Raw genomic sequence first — 19031 nt, 5'->3', positions numbered from 1 at the left:
AATTTTTTAATTTCATCATTTCAAAATCAACGGTCCAAATCTGTACGATAAAATGAAAGTAGTCCCCAATGGGACTGTTTATCCACTATTCATAAACAGTCCAACATTTTTGTCAAGTGTTGAACATTAAATGGTACCTCAATTTTTTAAAAAATTTTTTTTAGTTAATCCCTTTTATCTTAAACACTCTCTTTCTGTTTATTTTCACTCAATGCAAGAAAAAAAAAATTACAACAAAATTTGAAATTTGAGAAAAAAAAAACTTGATCAGATAACAATCAGTTCTTAGTTTTCTATCTTTAATTTTTTTTCTTTATAAAAAAAAAAAATTGCTTTATTTTTCGTCAAAAAAAATTTTCTTTTTATCAACTTATTGCAATCTTCTCAACCCTGCCTTTACCAAAATTTTCTTACCGTTTCTTGTTTTATTTAGAAGAGTAATTGACTTTTAATAAAACTATAAACCAAAATGTAATGAAATTAACCAAAAAGGAAAAAAAAACTTTAAGGAAAGGGAAAATAATTATTAGCAATGACATTTCATCAATTTAGATGCTTAATTGAATGAAACATACTATTAATTATAAAACTTGATCGAATTGAATTAAATGAGTTATAATATATAGACCGAAAGATTTGCAATTAATTGGGTTTATGAATACTATTCGTTTATATTTTTTAATTTTTATTGTAAATTATGTGAATCTAATTATTTATGAATTTAACTATTAATTAATTTAGTTATTCATGAATTTATAGTATTCATGAACTTATTTAATCGATGATGAATATATTTTGTATTTAATGTCATTTACATTTAATATTTTGAGTTTAAATTTATATATACTATTAAGTAGTATAAATAATTATGAATTAGATTCAAATTACATGAATTTAATCATTCATGAATATATGGTATCCATGAACTTAATTAACTGTGGATGAATGTATATACTTAATGATTAGTGTCATTTAAATTTAACATATCTATTAAATATTATAAATATATATGAACCCAAATACAAATTATTATATTTTAGTTTATTTTTTATGTTTAATATGTTGTAAAAGTATAAAGTATTTGTTTTATATGGTTAGAAATTAAGTTTTATTTTTTTAGTTTATATATTAATATGGTTCAATTTAAGTGAATTTATTGATTTGTTCACTCGAGATATTATTTTATAAATATTTATTATTTGTTTATATTTAATAAAATTGTACCCCGATCGAAGTTGAGTAATTTTTAAGTTTATATAAATCCCTCCTCTCTAAAGCTTAAAGCTTCAAATTTAAAGAAATGCTATTGCTAACCAATCTTAATTACACTTTTTATTCATTAAGTCTTAAACCACATGCCACTCATTATATTCTTATCTCATTTCATTAATTTATTTATTTATTTAAAATTAAATAAATTTTTTTAAAATTTATCATTTTATTTAAGTAAGTCTATATATTTTTATTACACCTAAATAAAGTTATTAACCTTTCATTTACATTTAAATAAGTTTTAAAATTTTAATTTATATTTAAATTAATTTTTAAATAAATTAATATTTTATTTGAATATAATAAAAATTAAAAAAAATTATTTTAAAAAATAAAATAATTAAAAAACCTTTTTAATATTTTAACATTTAGTTAAATTAAATTTAATTAATTAGAAGTGTTACAACTCAACTCCCCATGCAATCCATATACCCCGTTGGCATTTACCATACGAGGAATTACTTTGTTTACCCTGTGGAGTCATGACGAGCCAAACTATTTGAAATGTCCCACGTGCAAGGCTACTTCCTTTGCTTTGTTTGAAGGTTGGTGGACATGGGCTACCTTCCATATTGACGAAAGTAAAACCTACCAAACCACATTTCACATCGACCATGGTCTGGTTTCGAATCTACTTTTTGCGTTTAGTATTGCCACGCCACCTTTCCTGAGATCGCCATGTTACCCCCTTCCCCAGGTCCCCACTCCCCAGCCGCAAGGACATGCCACTCCCAAATATATAGACTCGCTCTCTTCTCCCTTCTCCTGAGCACCCCCTCGGCCGTAAGACCAGAAAAACAAAACAAAAGCCACCCCACCATCTGCTTTAAGCCTTTTGTCCTCTCTCAACAAAACAGCTGAAATATCGGCTGACAGCTAATTCTCCAAACCAGATAGCTCGGAGCATCCTCAAAATAAAAAAAAAAGCTCCTGGTTCATTATATTTGGTCAGATTAGTTAACGGTTAAAAGGAAAAGGGTGGAGTTAGTAGAAAGTGAGAGATGCCAATGGTGGCGGGGCCCGCATCTCCGAGGGAACGGGCTCAAGCTGTGTGGCCTGCCATGGTACCGATGATGCAGGCTGTGCCGGCGGTTGCTGACGTTTTGGCTAAGGACACGATCATTTCTTGGTTCCGAGGGGAATTCGCGGCGGCCAATGCCATCATTGATGCTCTTTGCGGTCACCTGGCGGAACTTCAAGTAGGAGGAGGTGGAGGATTGGAGTACGAAGCGGTGTTCGCGGCTATCCATAGGAGGAGGCTGAACTGGATCCCGGTGTTGCAGATGCAGAAGTACCACTCCATTGCTGATGTGGCGGTGGAGCTGAAAAGAGTGGCTGCCAATAGGACAGGAGGAGGAGATGGAGTTGAGAAGGAGGAAATGAAAGGTCGCAGCGGAGGAGAAGGCGGTTGTTTGGATGATGAGAAAGAGAAAGTTGCCGAGAAAGTAGTGGAAAATGAAGTAAATGGGGAACCTGGTGGCGAGGAAGAAGAAGATTCCCCTGACAGTGATATTACTGATTCAGGTAACTTAATAGTTAAAAGAAAAGTGATTTCGACCATAAAGTTTGATTCTTTTTGACATATATATATTGATTACGTATTCTTCTCTCTGTTTAATTTTTTTTTTTTCACTCAAATGCCAAGTTTAATAGTTAGGTAACAGGTTTTTTTTTTTTTCTTTTCTTTGGGTAATTTTTGGTAGTTTCTTGTTGGAGTTTGTGACACGAAATGGGGCCGAGTAACCTGGATTCTTATCACAGTCAAAGTGCTAGAAAAAGCTCTGAACTTGGTTCAGTTTTCTTCCATAAATGCCATGCAATCAGTAGTTGTTTTCAATCTCTGTTTCGTTACTTGTTCAAACTTCCTTTGTTTCTTGATCAATCAATAAAAAGATGAAAGGAAAAATATGGGCTTTTTTTTGTCTGTTCTCTGCCTGCGACAAAGGCAGAGAGGTTAAGGCGTTGAATCTCAAATTTCACAAAGTTTGGTAAAGCGAGAAAGTGAAGTAATACTCAATTGTAATTAAAAGCTTACCTTAGAATAAAGCAAACACATTATAATTATGCTTTTCTTTCTCTCTTTCTTTTTTTTATAAAAAAGTTTACAAAGTAATCATTTTCTTCCATTTTCTAAGGAACCAAACAAAATCATGTGTTTCTCCACAGGAGAAGATATTCAACGTTTCCAATGCCTTTTCAAAATTTGCTCTGACGTTGAATTCAACGTGGGGATTAGATTATGTTTTATTTATTTTTTGGGGATGGTTGGGGTTAGATGATGATAATGGATGTCGTTTTTCCGTTTTTCCCTTTTTCATTGGGGTAAAATTTTTCCCCTTTCTGTAAGGTTTTTCAAACTCACGCTTTCTTGAAAAAAAATGTCATACTTTTCACGTGATGATTTTTGTTTTTCTAAAACAAGTGTTCATTAACCTTTTTTTCCTTAAAAAAAGCTTCTTTCTTGACTTCTTTTTTTATTTTGTTTTTGGGTTGATTTGGCTTTTAGAAGTATTGAATTGTGGTTGGTAGGATTTCGAGGTGAAGACTGCGAAGTAAATAAAGAGTTTGGCTGCAGTCAGTGTAACAGTTAGTTTGGGCAGTGGCGCAATCTCATTACGCTGATCTTTGGGTACGCCGCCTCAAGATGCGTGCAATGATTTTAATGCTTGGCGGCTTCTGATCATAACCGTCTCATCTTAATATTGACATCATGGCTGCCGTTGGTTGATATCACGTGGGCCTTGCTATTGCTTGGGGGATTGTTGGGGTTTTTGCCTTTTTTTTTTTTGACATTTTCAATGCAAAGAAGCTATAGAGTTCAGATAGCTAATGCCACTTCCCAACAGAAATGCTTGAGTTCGGTGAGCGAGCGATCCAATGATGATTGAATTGAATTCTACGACAGAAAAAAACTGGTAGTGTTTGGATGGCCGGTTGTGCTATCCGACATTGGGACAAGGTCTTTACATGGTAGCTTGTAAAACTACAGGAACAAAAGTGACAAGCAGAGCTGTGTTCTAAAAGTTGTCATTTTTTCCAGCCATCGACGCCTGAAATAACAGATGAGGAGCCTGCCACGTATAATTAATCTTATAGTTTCTTTTAGTGCCTAGTATTGGTTGTCTGTTAATCAACATTACTTGCCTTACAAATATAATGCTGCTTAACAATTAAGGTAATACGACTTAGAGCTAATTTTTGTATAATAAGTAAGACAATGAATTTTTATGGAATGGTTGTTTATCGAATTAGTCAATTACACATCCAAAAACGTGGTTTGGAAAATTTGAGAAAAAAAGGAAGGTGGGGAGGATGTGGATGTGATATCATTCCTTTTACTCTATAGTTACATTTACATCTTGGACAATGATTTCACTTCTTCTGGCAATACAGGATCTCAGGAAGTTCAGCATGTTGAGGAAAACATCAACATTTGTTCTAACCATGAAGAATGCAATGCACGCCCTTCGCAGATAAAGTTGACAAAAGGTTTTTCTGCCAAGGAGCATGTAAAAGGCCGCATGGTGAGTTCTTTCTTTCTCAATTTAGTAGAAATCATTGTTGTGAGAAATGGAATCATAGAGAAAAGATACGATCCTATATTGTACTCTATTTCAGAAAAGAAACAAAAGAAAAAAATGAAAGAGCAAAGATGGATTCAGGTAGATTTTACTTATTTACTGATAACTGTGATGCAGGTGAATGTTGTGAAAGGACTGAAGTTGTACGAGCATGTGTTCATTGAGTCAGAGCTGGCTAAGCTGAGTGACTTCGTGAGTGAACTTCGATCTGCTGGCCAGAATGGGGAATTGTCAGGTGCCATCCCACTTTCAAGCCTTATCAAATTGAGCCTGTTTTAGAATAATAAGATGAAGATTTGAAATAGTTGTAGCTTTGTTTAAACAGGTATAGTCATTCATGTTTCCTGCATGATCAATTTAATAATTACCAGAAGTTATAAAGGGTATTTGATGTTAATCACTCCCAAGACAACTTCAAGTCAAGCACCTATCGAGGCAATTTAGTGGGCTGTAGGTTGATAAGTTAGGGGTTTAGACTTTCGAAGGAGGAGGTCCGTGTGGATCACATAACTCAACCCTTGGGGTCAGCCTTATGTGTTTATATGTAGATTTCACAAAGTTGTCAACTGGTAGAGACAATTTTTGAAGCCTTTTCTTTTTCTTGTTTAATGTTTTATACGAACTCTTTTATCTCTCTTCTGATTAATAGTTTTCCATTTTATTGTAAAGGATTTGTAGGACTGTTTATTTCATTAATTTGCACTTGCTAGTTGTGCCTGGTGTCTCCTTCAGCGTTACCTGCACCTTTTTCTTACCTTATGTAGCATCTTCTTTCGAGTGATATTCAAGAGTTTGTTTACTAAAAAAAAGATGATTACTGCAATTTGTTGGCCAAGTCTTTGTTTCTGAACTTCTTACTGATTCTTTTTGTTTTTCTGGATGATTACAGGGGAGACTTTTATTTTGTTCAACAAACAAATCAAAGGAAACAAGCGAGAATTGATTCAGCTTGGTGTTCCAATTTTTGGACGCATTAGAGAGGAGCCCACAAGTTACAACCAAACAAGTAAGACCTACCACTATGAATTAGTGGTACGGTTCCTCAAGTTTCTTAATTTGTTCTTGATCCTAAGGAGTGATCGATTATGAATACAGAGCATTTTTTTGTTTAAATGTTTACAGTCAATATAGAACCAATTCCGGCTCTCCTCCAAGGTGTCATAGAACATCTGGTCCAGTGGCAACTTATACCTGAATATAAGAAACCAAATGGTTGCATCATTAACTTCTTTGATGAGGTCCACTTTTTTGCTGCACTGTCATTCCCATCTTTCCCTGTTATTTGCTGGAGTACGACTGAGGATAGGAGTGATATAACCATGTTTGTTTAATGCAGGGTGAATATTCACAACCTTTTCTTAAACCACCGCATTTGGACCAACCTATCTCCACTCTTCTCCTCTCTGAATCAACAATGGCTTTTGGGCGCACTCTTGTGAGTGATAGCAAAGGGAACTATAGAGGGTCACTCCAACTTTCATTGAAAGAAGGGTATGTTTAGAGTTATTTGTATTTTATTTGTACTCTTGGAAGTTAGCTGAAAAGATAATTTTTTGATATAAAGTCATGATGTTGGACCGAAATGGAACCACCGATATATGGTAAACTATGACAAAGAAGATACTGATGAAGCAGCTTTGGATCAGAATTGCAGATATTGCAAGTTCTGCTTAAGAGTTCATTGCTTCTATTGAATAGCACGGGAGGCAAGCTTTGGGTGATGGAGACGTTGTATGTTTAGTTTGTTTATAGTTTTAGAGTTTGCGTAAGAGCAACATTCCCTTCCTGATTATATTGGTGGCTAGCTCATACTTTGAAAAACCAACATTAAACAGGTGCAACTTCTCTTTTATAAATGTTACTCTCCTGCAATGCCATGATGTTTTGATTGCAACAAAATCTAGAATAATCGTATTTATCTTCACAGTGCATTAGAGTAGGAAAGTGAAATAGCGCATCTGCAATTGCAGTAGTTTCTCCACTTTTCTCCTTTCTATTTTTATTTTCTCTTCCTCCTTTAAGTCGTGTCAGAATTTGTGATATTAATGCAGTAAACTGAGCAGAAACCTTTTTTTTGAAGACAAAGGAATTGCATCTCTAAATGTTTTCCTTCATTTTAGGCTGTTTGCTTTCTTAATATATACCGTGTGTTTCTATGGTATTAACTCTTACTTGACAAGCAAGTTTGTAACCCATTACTGCTATTCTGCAGGTCTCTTTTAGTTATGAGGGGAAATAGTTCTGACATGGCTAGACATGTCATGTGCTCATCTCTGAGCAAGAGGGTCAGCATTACGTTCTTCCGAGCCCAGCCTGATACCAACCAAGGTCAGTCACCACCAACTACACCCCAGACTGGTGCCATGACTCTAGGGCAACCAGGTGTCCCAGGTCCATATGCAATGTCAAAAGGAGCTCTTAATGGTTATGAGGCACTGGATATGATGCCGAAATGGGGAGTCCTTCATGGTCCTGTTGCCATGCTAGCTCCTGTGCGCTCAATGGCAGTGAGCCCCAGAAAACTTCCTCTTGGTGGTACAGGGGTCTTCGTGCCCTGGACTATGGGATCAAGAAAACCTACAAAGCACCTTCCACCGCGTGCCCAAAAAAGAAGAATGCTTGCATTACCTTCTCCTGTTGAAACACATGTAGCAGAGCCTACTTCTGAACCAGGCATCAATAGTAAAGGGAAATCGGTATAATTTAAGCTTCGGGCTGCAACCCTAGGGCCAAAGCGATATGAATTGTCAAAGGCGTTGTTCATGCTCAGTTCTTGCACAGAAAGAGCATTTACTTATATACAAATGCGGCTCAAGTGCTGCAAAAGTGAGCTTGTTTTTTCTCTTCATTTTTTACTCTTTTCTTTTTTCTTTCTTGAGCAAGGTTAGGTTCTAGCAATTGTCACAATGCTTGTTGAATGTCATGGTAGGTCTTTAGAGGTAGTTGAGTTTTAAGTTTGGAGTGTTAATTAACTCTACTGATGGGCGGAATTTTGTATTAAGTTACCAAGTTATTTATATTAATCTTCCTTTACAGACAGTATTAGTTTGTAGTTATCTATTTCGTATCTTAATCACAGCATTCTTTCATGACCAGGATAGATAAATGTTTTAAATATGATATTCAAATTTCAATATCTGCAATCTTTTACTTTATTTTCAAGTTATGTCCTTTTTTGTACAAAAAAAAAAAAAGAATATTATTGCTATTCCTTAGAGGTTCAGACCATGTGAATCATAATCTAACTTAATACTTCACAACGTGCAGAAAGAAGTTATTTATATAAAGAACTGATATTTCTGTTCTTTCTTACCTTAGTCAGATTTGAACATTCTATTTTCGTACATTCGAATAGCCTTCATTATCTAAAGTAGCATCCTTAACTCTGGAAGTGTTCTTTTCCTAAATCGTGTTTGTGCAGTGTTAATACGACATGCCGCAGGAAAACGAAGAAACTAAGAAAATTGGTAAGAAGGTGATTGGTGAATTTTGCAAAAGTTCACAAAAATTAGGCCATCTCATAATGAAAGATCCCCAACTAAAAGTTCTACTTGAGGAAAACATCATATCGTCCTGTTAGAAGTACATCGTGTTTCGATATTCATCCTGAAATTAGAAGGAATAAACAGGTCATTCTCCCCTTTCTTTTTTCTTCTTCAACAATGATACGTGACAATTATGGTTGATAAACCTGTAAAACATCAAGCACAATAAATGTAGCTACATGTTAATGCATTTTCAACAAACTTCTTCTTACACAGAAAAGCTAATTTGTTCGACCCTCAGAGGGTAAATCAGCTGCAAAGCAAACCTACTGTAGAGCCTTGTATCATCTTGTATATGTCTGTTTGGCAGCTCTTGAAATTTTATAGATGCACATTTCATTTCTGCTAAATGTAACCTATAGAAAAGGACGATCAGTATGGTTTAGAAAACTGCACTAGTTGAAATGCTAGTATAATTTACTACAAACAACTTAATGGCACCGGTTTAGTGATTTTCACATACAATAGCTATGAGATATCTTGGTCTTACAGTATCCATCGACTACTACAGGCATAGGTCGGCATAGATCATTCACTCATTTCCTGTCCAAAAATGCATAAAATGCAGAAAGTCCTTGGGGAAGCAACTCCCAAGAGAGTTTTAAGTTTTAACTGAATTTTCCTGCCATCTGTTTTAGAGTTTACGTACATTATTTTACATCTCATTTGTTTTAGGCAATTTTCCTAACCTCTCCACTGGCAGGTTAAGTTGTCCTAAAAGAAACCCTTGAGGCTTGAACTTGAAGGTAACGGCAAAATATGGCACCTGTGCTTCCATTAGCAGTGGAACCATCAAAGAGAAGACAGAGTGAACACTAGGTGATTTCAGAATGCTTTTGTAGATGCAGTTAATAAATTTGAAAGCCGTCCAAAATAATCAGCTAAACCTCAGTCAATCAATATCCTTCCAGGTTAATAAGTGCATAAAAACTATCATGCAACCATGTTTCATTTCAACATCTGGAAATAAATGAAAAGCAATTTTAGTATGAACATAGAAGAGATTTGCATTTCAAACAAAAAGGAAAATGAATCTTCCCCATTTTATAACACTTGCAGGAGACAAATATAAGGAATACAACTAAAAAAAAAAAAGAAATAGTAGAATGCAATAAATTCTATTGAGTAATAAATTTCAACAATTTCAGATGAAACTTGACATTCTTCATCAAGCTTTAACCGGTTCGTCATCATCTTCAATATCCCAACTCAAATCCTCTTCTTCTTCTGCAGTACTTAGTCGCTTTTTCAGGTAAGCTCTATTGGAGATCGGGCTACCACCATGAGTCCCTTTCTTATCATCAATGCTGCTGAGATCCTCAATTTCATCCCACCCAAGATCCTCCTCCTCAGGCAATGATGGATGGCTTGACACCACAGAAAAGTCACTGTCTTTACCATTGCCATTACTAGACTCCTCATTGTCACCTTTCCCTTTAGAAGCTACTTTCTCAGCAGATTTAGACACTGAATCTTCCTTGCATACCCTCTCATTCTTCTCCAAATTAACTTTCTCACTTACCACAATGCCACGACTTGATTCGTCAGCATTTCCCTTCCCTTCTTTATCTGAATCATAACTCTCCACTTGCAGTTCCTCAAAAGGATTCTTTCCCTTTTCCTTCTCGACTTGCTCCTTATTCACTGGAAAATCACCTTTAGATTCCAAATTCACTACCTTCTCTTCCACAATTTCATCCTTTTCTTTCCTCCCCATATCTTCTTTCTTTAAACTTGCGTTCGACCCAACATTTCTCTCATCCACCTCTTTCTCCTCCTCCTCCTCCTCCTCATCATCATCATCATCATCATCAACATCCCAACTCAACTCGTCCTCTTCGTCCCTTGAAATCGCTCTCTTTACAAGCTTAACCCTCGTATCCTCAGCTTGCTTAAGCTTAAAAACCCTATAAAAGTACCTACACCAAAATGTCTCATGATCAACCCCATTTGAAACACCAACAACCATTTTATAAATACTCCCCATTTCCCCATTCTCTTCCATCAGTCTCTCAATATCTTCTTTCTTCTCTTTCAAAGCGAACCCTGATTTCCACTTCTTATAATCCTCCAAATCCTCTGGCTCTTCACTATAAGTACTAATATCTCCTTGAATTGTTCTTACTTGAGCATCGAATCGACTGTACCTTTTCGAGTCCAAGCTCCGTTGAGTACTAAAACTTTTGCTATTGCTTTCCGAGGAAGACGAATCGGATTCGTTATCGACGGCTAGGATTGCATCCTTGCCTTGATTGATGATCTGAGCTGTTCCTTTTAAAACAGTGTTCCCGAACTCATCAATAGCATGCCCAACGTTCTCTAACGAACCCTGGGCTACCTCGATTTCTTTTTTGAGACCCGACCCGAATTCCTTAAGATCGCGACGGTAGGTTTCGATTACGGATTCGGATCTGGTTGCTATTGTTTTGATCAGACCGCCGACGCCCCATCCGATGGGGTTCGGATTAGGGTTGGGATCGCGCTGTTTAGGAGGGGAATCGAGGGTAGAGTCTTCGGCTTTGGGGGAACCGGATTTGGGTTGAGGTTTAGGAGGATCTGGATCGTCCGCGAAAACTGATTTGAAGAAATCCATGAAGAAAAATTAGGGTTATTTGGGCTGGGCTAGAGAATTGATTGAGATTTGGAGGAATTTTCAAAAGGATGTGAGATGAAAGGGAAAGGGAAACCAAAATTATGGATAAATTTAGGAAAAAAAAGGCGAAAGCTTTTGTTAAGTCTGTTTTCTGTTTCTGCTATGAATGATACGCTCGGTGTAAACTGTGATGTGCGCGTCAGAAAAAGGGTGGACCGTCAATTTCTGGTTGGTTTCGATGGTGAACCAGACCGGTTCGCTTCTAGACCCTCATTTGGCTCTCTTGACTTGAGCCTCCTTGTTTGCGTCCTTTCCCCGCCCCCCCCCCCCCCCCGGTCCCCCGAAAGCCCCCTTGCTTGCTTATAAATAAAATTTAGAAAAGAATTTAAATTCCAAGATATGGAACTGTAATTTTAATTTTTAAATCTAAATAAACTGTAAAAAAGTCAATTCAAATTTTCATTAAAAAAATAAAGAGTTAAATACCGTAGCCGACGTTACATCTCTACTGCCATGTCATGACAGTCTACCACGTAGGAAAAAGCAAAAAATTAAAAAATAAGGGGGAAAAAATCTACTATTCCTAACCTTTTATCGCAGTTCAAAACCCAGGGGTTTACTTGGGCTACAACAACATCCTTCAACCATTCTCGGCCACCGGTAAACGGCAACGTTCGTCTCCGTCAAAATTCTGTGTAGGTTACTCTTCCTATTCGGTTTTGATTTACTGTTTCTTTGGTTATTGGAGTACGTTCTTCACTGAAATTGATAAGCTACCTGGATAGATATGTCTAAAGGAAGATTAAGGAACTGTGAAATTTGGAACATTATCTAATTTTCAGTATCTTTAATTCGAGAAAGGTGTATTCTTTTAACTTTTATTTCTTCTTCTTGGTCTACTTTGTCTTTATTTTTGTTATAGGAGTCTGGGTAAAAATGATACTCCATATGCTTAACAAAATGCGCCTAATTGTCATTTTAGTATTTTAGCATCTTGGGTTTCAGTCCTATCCTGGCTATGAAAAGTATAGATTTGTTTCATTTTGCTAAAAAAAAAAAAAAAAACCTTTTTTAGAGTTCTCATTGTATGAAGTCATTTTCTTCTTAGCATCTGAAAGACCTTTTTACCAGAAATGGTTTTGGTTGTTTCTCGGAAATTTTAATTTTCTTCGTCTGCTTTTCTTTGTAGAATATTTCATACCGGCGTGAACCGTGAAATTATGAAGATCAGAAGTTGTGCTGGCATTACAAAACCAAGTTTTTTGCTTGTACATTACGAGTTACCTGCTCTAACCTTCCACAAGCCCGAATTAACTTGGACATCAACTCTTAGAATGCCTTGTAACCATGAGAGGACTTTTGGATCAGTTACAAGGTTTCATTATTCTGTTGCTGATAGAATCTTGGCTTCTACATCTGTGCGTTCATCTGCATCAAGGCCAAATACTGTTCGTTTGGGTCGGAAACAACGTGATTCCTCATCCTTGTATATTCGTCCTAGTTTGTTGGACATGAAAAAAGAGAGGATAGCAAATCACGCCAAGGTTTATGAGTTTTTGAGGGGAGTTGGTATTATTCCTGATGAGTTAGATGGGTTAGAACTTCCTGTCACGGTTGAGGTTATGCAGGAACGTATAGATTTTCTTCATAAATTGGGCCTTACTATTGAAGACATCAACAACTATCCACTTGTTCTTGGTTGTAGTGTGAAAAAGAACATGATTCCTGTGCTTGACTATTTGGGGAAATTGGGTGTTAGAAAATCCACTTTTACAGAGTTTTTGAGAAGATATCCACAAGTACTCCATGCAAGTGTTGTGGTTGACCTTGCCCCTGTGGTAAAGTATCTTCAAGGGTTGGATATCAAGCCTAATGATATTCCTCGGGTCCTTGAGAGATATCCAGAAGTCCTGGGATTCAAGCTTGAAGGGACCATGAGCACATCAGTGGCTTATTTGGTTGGCATTGGAGTGTCAAGAAGGGAAGTTGGAGGGGTCTTAACCAGATACCCTGAGATTCTGGGGATGCGAGTAGGCCGTGTGATCAAGCCATTTGTGGAGTATCTTCAAGGCTTGGGTATTCCAAGGTTAGCTGTAGCTAGATTGATAGAGAAGCGGCCTCACATCCTTGGGTTTGGATTGGAGGAGAGGGTCAAACCAAATGTTGAATCTCTTCTAGAGTTCAATGTTAGAAAAGCATCACTTCCATCCATAATAGCACAATATCCTGAAATTGTAGGAATTGATCTTAAGCCAAAGCTGCTTGGTCAAAGGAGTATGCTGCAGTCAATTATTGATTTGGAACCTGAGGATTTTGGGACTGTTATGGAGAAAATGCCTCAAGTTGTGAACCTCAGTAATACTTCTATGGTGAAGCATGCAGATTTCCTTAAGGATTGTGGATTTTCCTTGCAACAAGTGAGGAACATGGTTGTGGGATGTCCCCAGGTTCTTGCCTTGAATCTTGACATCATGAAACTTAGTTTCAGTTACTTCCAAATGGAGATGCAGAGGCCTCTTGATGATTTGGTTGCTTTCCCGGCATTCTTTACTTATGGTCTTGAGTCTACCATAAAGCCTAGACACAAGATTGTAGCAAAGAAGGGTTTTAAATGTTCTCTCTCATGGCTTCTTAACTGCTCTGATGAGAAGTTTAAGGAACGGTTGAACTATGACACAATTGAGATCGAGGAGATGGAAACAATGCCTTCATTTGACATGAATTCACTGATGGAACCAAGGAGCGATGAGTCTGATTCTGAGTATGAGGAGGATAGTGATGAAGAGTATGTATAAAACCATTGGCCAGGTTCAGGTATTGCTCTGCCCTTCTACACTCTGCAGTATAAATTTTTGGCTTTTTTGTAAATCAGATCAATATGTGGGGAGCACAATGTAATATTTAGAAATATAAAATTTACATTAAATTGAAATACATGGATGAACTATCTTTGCAATTATTAAATGAACATCACAGATAATCAAGTTACCTCATATCTTGCATAGCCATACCAAAAAAATGTTATGGTTTTGGTTAAGTCCTAGCGTCCGAATTAGGAGAATGTGACAATTTTTGGCTTCATTTAGGAAATAAATAAAACATAGATGTAGAACTCTGCTGGTCTAAAGACATTGTTGCCGACTTGCCCCAATTGCCCCGTTGTGGCTGGATCTCATTATTCCTTTGCAGCAAATAATTTCACTAGCTGTAGTTGGCTGCATTATGATGTGCGTCACTGCCATAGTTGCATTTTCTCCTTCATCTTCTTTCTTCTTCTATATGTGTTCAATGTCTTTTGAGTGTTATTTTAATCATAAGCGTTATATGTATCATTTACGACTGACAAGAACCCACCTTCGTTTTTGCAGCTATACCCAGCTGGAGACTGATGTTCCTTCCGCTATAGTGGTCAACTGGGCATTGGGTGTTTGGCGAATGATTTGTTGATGGATCTAGACACCTAAAAATAGACACCGTCATATCAATGGTTGATGTTTCAATTCTCCAATTTGTTTTCAGTTATTCTTTTATTTTTCAAGATGTTATTTTTACCTCATTATAAAACAAGGTGCTTATTTAGAAGTCATTCAAATACGAAACATGTTGTAAGTTGTAGCTACTGACATAAATTCTGATGAAAAAATCTGTGTAGCATAAATAAAGCTCATTTCAACTTTTCTTGGATGATTTTCATGAATCCTTGAGAATGAATGCTTGGTAAAGCAAATATCTTTTTCCTAGCTTCAACCAGGTTTAGCATGTAATGTTTTCAATTGAGTCCATGGAAACTCATAGCAAGTCTTTAAGTTTTCTCTCACAGTGAAAGGTCTCCAACCGGGTCTCTGTTGCAACCACTGTAAAAACCATCATCCAACTCACCAAAGCTATGCTATCAAATTAAAACCACCCCCTTAGCCTCCTCCTATGGGATTCCGCTCCATGCTGGAATAGAAAAATGGATACCTGAAAACGACATCTAATATACAATAACTAAAAACACATTATGATAATGTCAATGGTTCATCAGTTTGCATGTCAAAGAAAATGTCAAAAGAAATTCAGAAATTTCAGTTGTTAGATTCTCTTAAAAGACTTTTGAGTGTACGCATATATCTCCTCAAAAGGAGAAACAGCCACAAATCCAAGAATATAGATTAATCAGTATCAGTTTGTAATTGCATTTCTAAGAGATATCCGTTCGTGTTTCACTCAGATGAAACAGCCACTCTCTTTTTTGTTAATCGTGAATAATCTTCATTCTGGTTGTGAGTTGCCGCAATAATCAGCTTAAAAAAATTTTATATCTCGCATGCATGCATCATGAGTTTGAAGCTTGGAATCATTTAAGAATGATAGCACCATTGTTCCAATTGAATGCCAGTGCACTTAATTCCTATTCTGTTTTCTGTAGCCATCCAAGCAGTAGGAAACACACACAAACAGACAAACATATATATATATATATATATGTGAAATGCTCACAGTAGAAGTAGTAACACTCTGAACAACCAAATGGACCACATGCCTATCAATCTCCTAATTAAGGTTCGCTAGATGGAAATTTGAGATTGAAAGACAAAGCTCTACCCAACAGCAATGAGACATAGCCTTGAACCTCAAAAACATTATACAAGGCAGCTCCAGGCACAGCAGGGTTTTAGTAGCCGTGGAAGCCATTGGTGCAAAGGCTGCAGCAGTCTTCTGAATTACCTTTTGTCAATATAACATACGGACATCCTCAAAATCAACCATTTCTCCATGTAAAAAGAAACCAACTTGAAAAAATGAGGTCTTTGTCAAGGGATTGAGTGGAAGGAGAGAAAGTACTGAAGCGATTGTCACCTACCAAACGACGCCGTTTACTCTCGGACTACTCAAAGTTCGGACTAACCCAGCTCACTTACCCGTAAAAGCCTTGTCAATCTTTTATGACCATAATAGCCTCACACTGTAACTGCAATTCCTCGACTTTTCCAAAGTACAACAGAAACTATCTTGTCCCAAACAGGAAAAAGAGACAAAGAAAAGTTCCCGTTGGCCTATCAACAAACTTCGGTTTACGACATGGGAATTTCTTTACATTAACCAAAGTTTTGAAAAATCTTGTACACTTCGGTTCCAACTACGTACGGTAATATTTCCTCGCATCACTGCCAGACTTTCTGTTTGGACCAGTAGTTGGCTGTTAGTAGTTTCGCATGACTTTTATGCAACTTTAGGACATAACAAAATAATTTTTTATATATAGATCCACCTATTTATTTATTTATTTATTCTCTTCACATTTTTTTAGGACATATGATTTGGTCCGCAATGTTAGAAAACTTCATTAACTAATTTCCGTTTGTTTCCTCTTGTTATTTCTTTTACTTTCTCACCACACCAGAAAAAAAAAATATGATTTTAATTAGCGCAAATTGTAATTTAATAAAACAAATTAAAACAACTTATGTTTTTAGCAAAAAATAATTGATACAAATAGGAATATAACAAGATTAAATAATCATGTTAGAACTCTTAATATTTGTTTGACTTACTTGTCAAATACGGGTTTAATATGATGCAAGTCACGCCAATAGTCGTTCAAACGTATTAGCCCAAAATAAAATTTCAAACATGTTTAGATTTAACTTGGGGTAATTTAACAAACCAAGTCGATATGTCCGAGTGGTTAAGGAGACAGACTTGAAATCTGTTGGGCACTGCCCGCGCAGGTTCGAACCCTGCTGTCGACGATCTCAGCTTTTTGTTTTCCGGTCCTGTCAGTGGGAGCATGTTACCCATCAACTTTTCTTTGACTTTATAGGCGTTGCGGCGCTGGACTTTTACATCCAATTGACTGTATTGTAGCGTTTGACACACAAATTCATCACCGCACGTCACTGGTTCTGTATTTGCTTTCAAATAAAGCCTAAACCACACGGCTGTTGGTTATTGGGATTCTTTTCCTTTTCTGTTTTTGGTTACTTTCCATGACTCATAAAGTCATAAATTTTTTCTGTTCTTTCCTGATGCTGTTGTCTTCCCATCTCCACAATGTGATAGAACAATTAGTTTTGCCTTATTTTTCTGCAAATTGGGTATGCTATCTCGACAGTACTTTATATTACTTCGACTACAGCGTTAGCTTATCCTCTTTTTAAAAAAGGCGAGCAATAGCCAATTGTTTTTTTCATCATGATTTATAATGGTACGTAAGAGAATTTCTTACAAGTTGCTCTAAGAAGAAAAATGAGAGTTAGGTAAAGCAGAAACAAACCCACAAAGGAACTGCAATTCCCTTATTCATCATCAAGTTAACAACTGAATCTAATATAAGCAATATGTATTACACGTCTTCTTAACTCGTGAATATTAAAGAAAATATATTTTCTGATTGCAAGGAAAGGATGGTGGGTAAAACTTAAGACAAAAAGAAAAAAAGCAGGTTTAGGCTTCTAGAGAATCTAGACCCCTTCAAATGTTGATGTGGGGTTCTGGGATCGATATAAATATATATTAATAAACCAATGGACTCTTTTCCAGGAAAATAAAGGGGAAGATTGCGAAATTTCATGTATGATTTTGGTTCCAGTACTGGAGTCAAGTGATTCTGGCAAGTTGTAGTTAATTAACAACAGTTTGTAAGGTTCTGCTTTTTGTTTTCTGTTAATTTCTTGATCCTGATAGCCCACACACTGACTGAACATCAGATGTCAGGAGCAGAAGAACATGTGAGTCACAGTTTTGATAATTAAGATTAGTTATTGACATGCTCATGAATGTTGCAGTCCTAACCCTAATCATATGGAGTACTTCCAACTGCCACTTGCTGGACAGGATATGGTGACCAACTGATACTAATAAATATATGTATATACTTTATAACAAGAAGCAATTATTGATGATAATGCAATATTCTGTAGCCGCAATAATAAAATCTTACCCTTTTTTCTGTATATCAAGTTCTATTTGAATTTTTGCTTTTAATACCATTGTATGATAAATAAATGTTGTGGATGAATTGGAAGGAATAATTTTGGAGAGACAAGAGGAACTAAGAATTGCAGTCAAGTCACTTTTGGCTTAGAAAAATATCATAAAGATGAGAACAAATAAATCTATATTAATTGCTATATTTTTTTCTCTTAAAGCTATATATGATCACTCAATTTGACAAAGGATAAGAGCCGTTCATGTTTACAAATGTAATCAGCTCCCAGGGTAATCTGATCGAGCTTTCTTTCGATCCCTTCAAATCAACAAATCTAAAAGAAAAACGTAATTTTTTTTCTTTTAAACTATTACTTGTTCACGTAAGAAGGAAAAAGATGATGAGCGATGACTTATGAAAACTGTCATGATTCTTGATAAGCTCAACTTCCAAATTTTCACGTACAAAAAAAAAAAACCAATATCTGCATTTTTTGGGCGAAAATTAGACCTTGGATTATCCCCAAGGATCCGATTTCTAACTAACAACTAAATTTGATAATTTATATTATATCAAATACGTGTAAAATATAAAAATTATTATATTATAATTTATATCCACACATAGAATATAAAACATAAAAGGAGAGTGACTTAGGCTAAAAGATGGAATGGCTAATGTGGAATATGATATGGAAGTTTCAGTTTCGGGACTCTAAAAGGACTTGTATAAACTAACTAACCAGCTGTCCATCTCCACCCAGCAAGTTGACTTTGCTAAGAAACAGATCCTTGTTTCATCTCTGTAATAATTAATTTTCTAGTTGATTAAACTATAACAATGTTTTTAAAACTCTCATGGGTCATGGCTAGCGAGACCATAAAATTTACCTGCAAGCTCTAAGTGAGATTATGTCAAGGGAATCTTCCAACAGCCCTAAGCAAAAAGCCTTGTGGGGACAGCAGGCAGAGGAAGAAGCTGTCAATGTTTCTAAGAATTGAGGTGCCTTTCCTAAGAACAAAGCCACAAACTCATGCATTTGGCCTCTTTCTTGATACAGCAAATCCCAGCTAGACCCACACATACTTACTCTTCTTTAAATTAAATCATTCTCCACCTAACTCCAA

General features: G+C 36.1%; 3 protein-coding genes and 1 non-coding gene across 4 annotated transcripts; 3 read left to right on the top strand and 1 right to left on the bottom strand.

The window, feature by feature from the left end:
• Positions 1–1874: 1874 nt before the first annotated feature.
• Positions 1875–7890, top strand: LOC111314203 (RNA demethylase ALKBH10B-like). Its single transcript, XM_089752796.1, has 7 exons — positions 1875–2796; positions 4666–4796; positions 4971–5088; positions 5743–5859; positions 5976–6091; positions 6190–6344; positions 7066–7890. The coding sequence occupies exons 1-7, from the start codon at positions 2274–2276 to the stop codon at positions 7553–7555; spliced, it is 1650 nt and encodes a 549-aa protein (XP_089608922.1). The 5' UTR covers positions 1875–2273; the 3' UTR covers positions 7556–7890.
• Positions 7891–9408: 1518 nt separating this feature from the next.
• On the bottom strand, positions 9409–11233 carry LOC111314204 (uncharacterized). The gene has a single exon (XM_022915332.2). It carries the CDS (start codon positions 10989–10991, stop codon positions 9567–9569), a length of 1425 nt encoding a protein of 474 aa, XP_022771067.1. The 5' UTR covers positions 10992–11233; the 3' UTR covers positions 9409–9566.
• Positions 11234–11385: 152 nt separating this feature from the next.
• Positions 11386–14678, top strand: BSM (Mitochondrial transcription termination factor family protein). Its single transcript, XM_022915330.2, has 3 exons — positions 11386–11686; positions 12181–13805; positions 14360–14678. Exon 2 carries the CDS (start codon positions 12212–12214, stop codon positions 13784–13786), a length of 1575 nt encoding a protein of 524 aa, XP_022771065.1. The 5' UTR covers positions 11386–11686; positions 12181–12211; the 3' UTR covers positions 13787–13805; positions 14360–14678.
• Positions 14679–16644: 1966 nt separating this feature from the next.
• TRNAS-UGA (transfer RNA serine (anticodon UGA)) lies at positions 16645–16726 on the top strand. The gene has a single exon. It is a non-coding gene; the product is annotated as a tRNA-Ser (tRNA).
• Positions 16727–19031: the final 2305 nt, after the last annotated feature.

Source organism: Durio zibethinus, chromosome 23, assembly GCF_047325235.1.
Source record: "Durio zibethinus cultivar Kanyao isolate XHJ-2024 chromosome 23, ASM4732523v1, whole genome shotgun sequence".
In the NCBI taxonomy this organism is placed as follows: Eukaryota; Viridiplantae; Streptophyta; class Magnoliopsida; order Malvales; family Malvaceae; genus Durio; species Durio zibethinus.
This window is presented reverse-complemented; position numbering and strand designations above follow the sequence as displayed.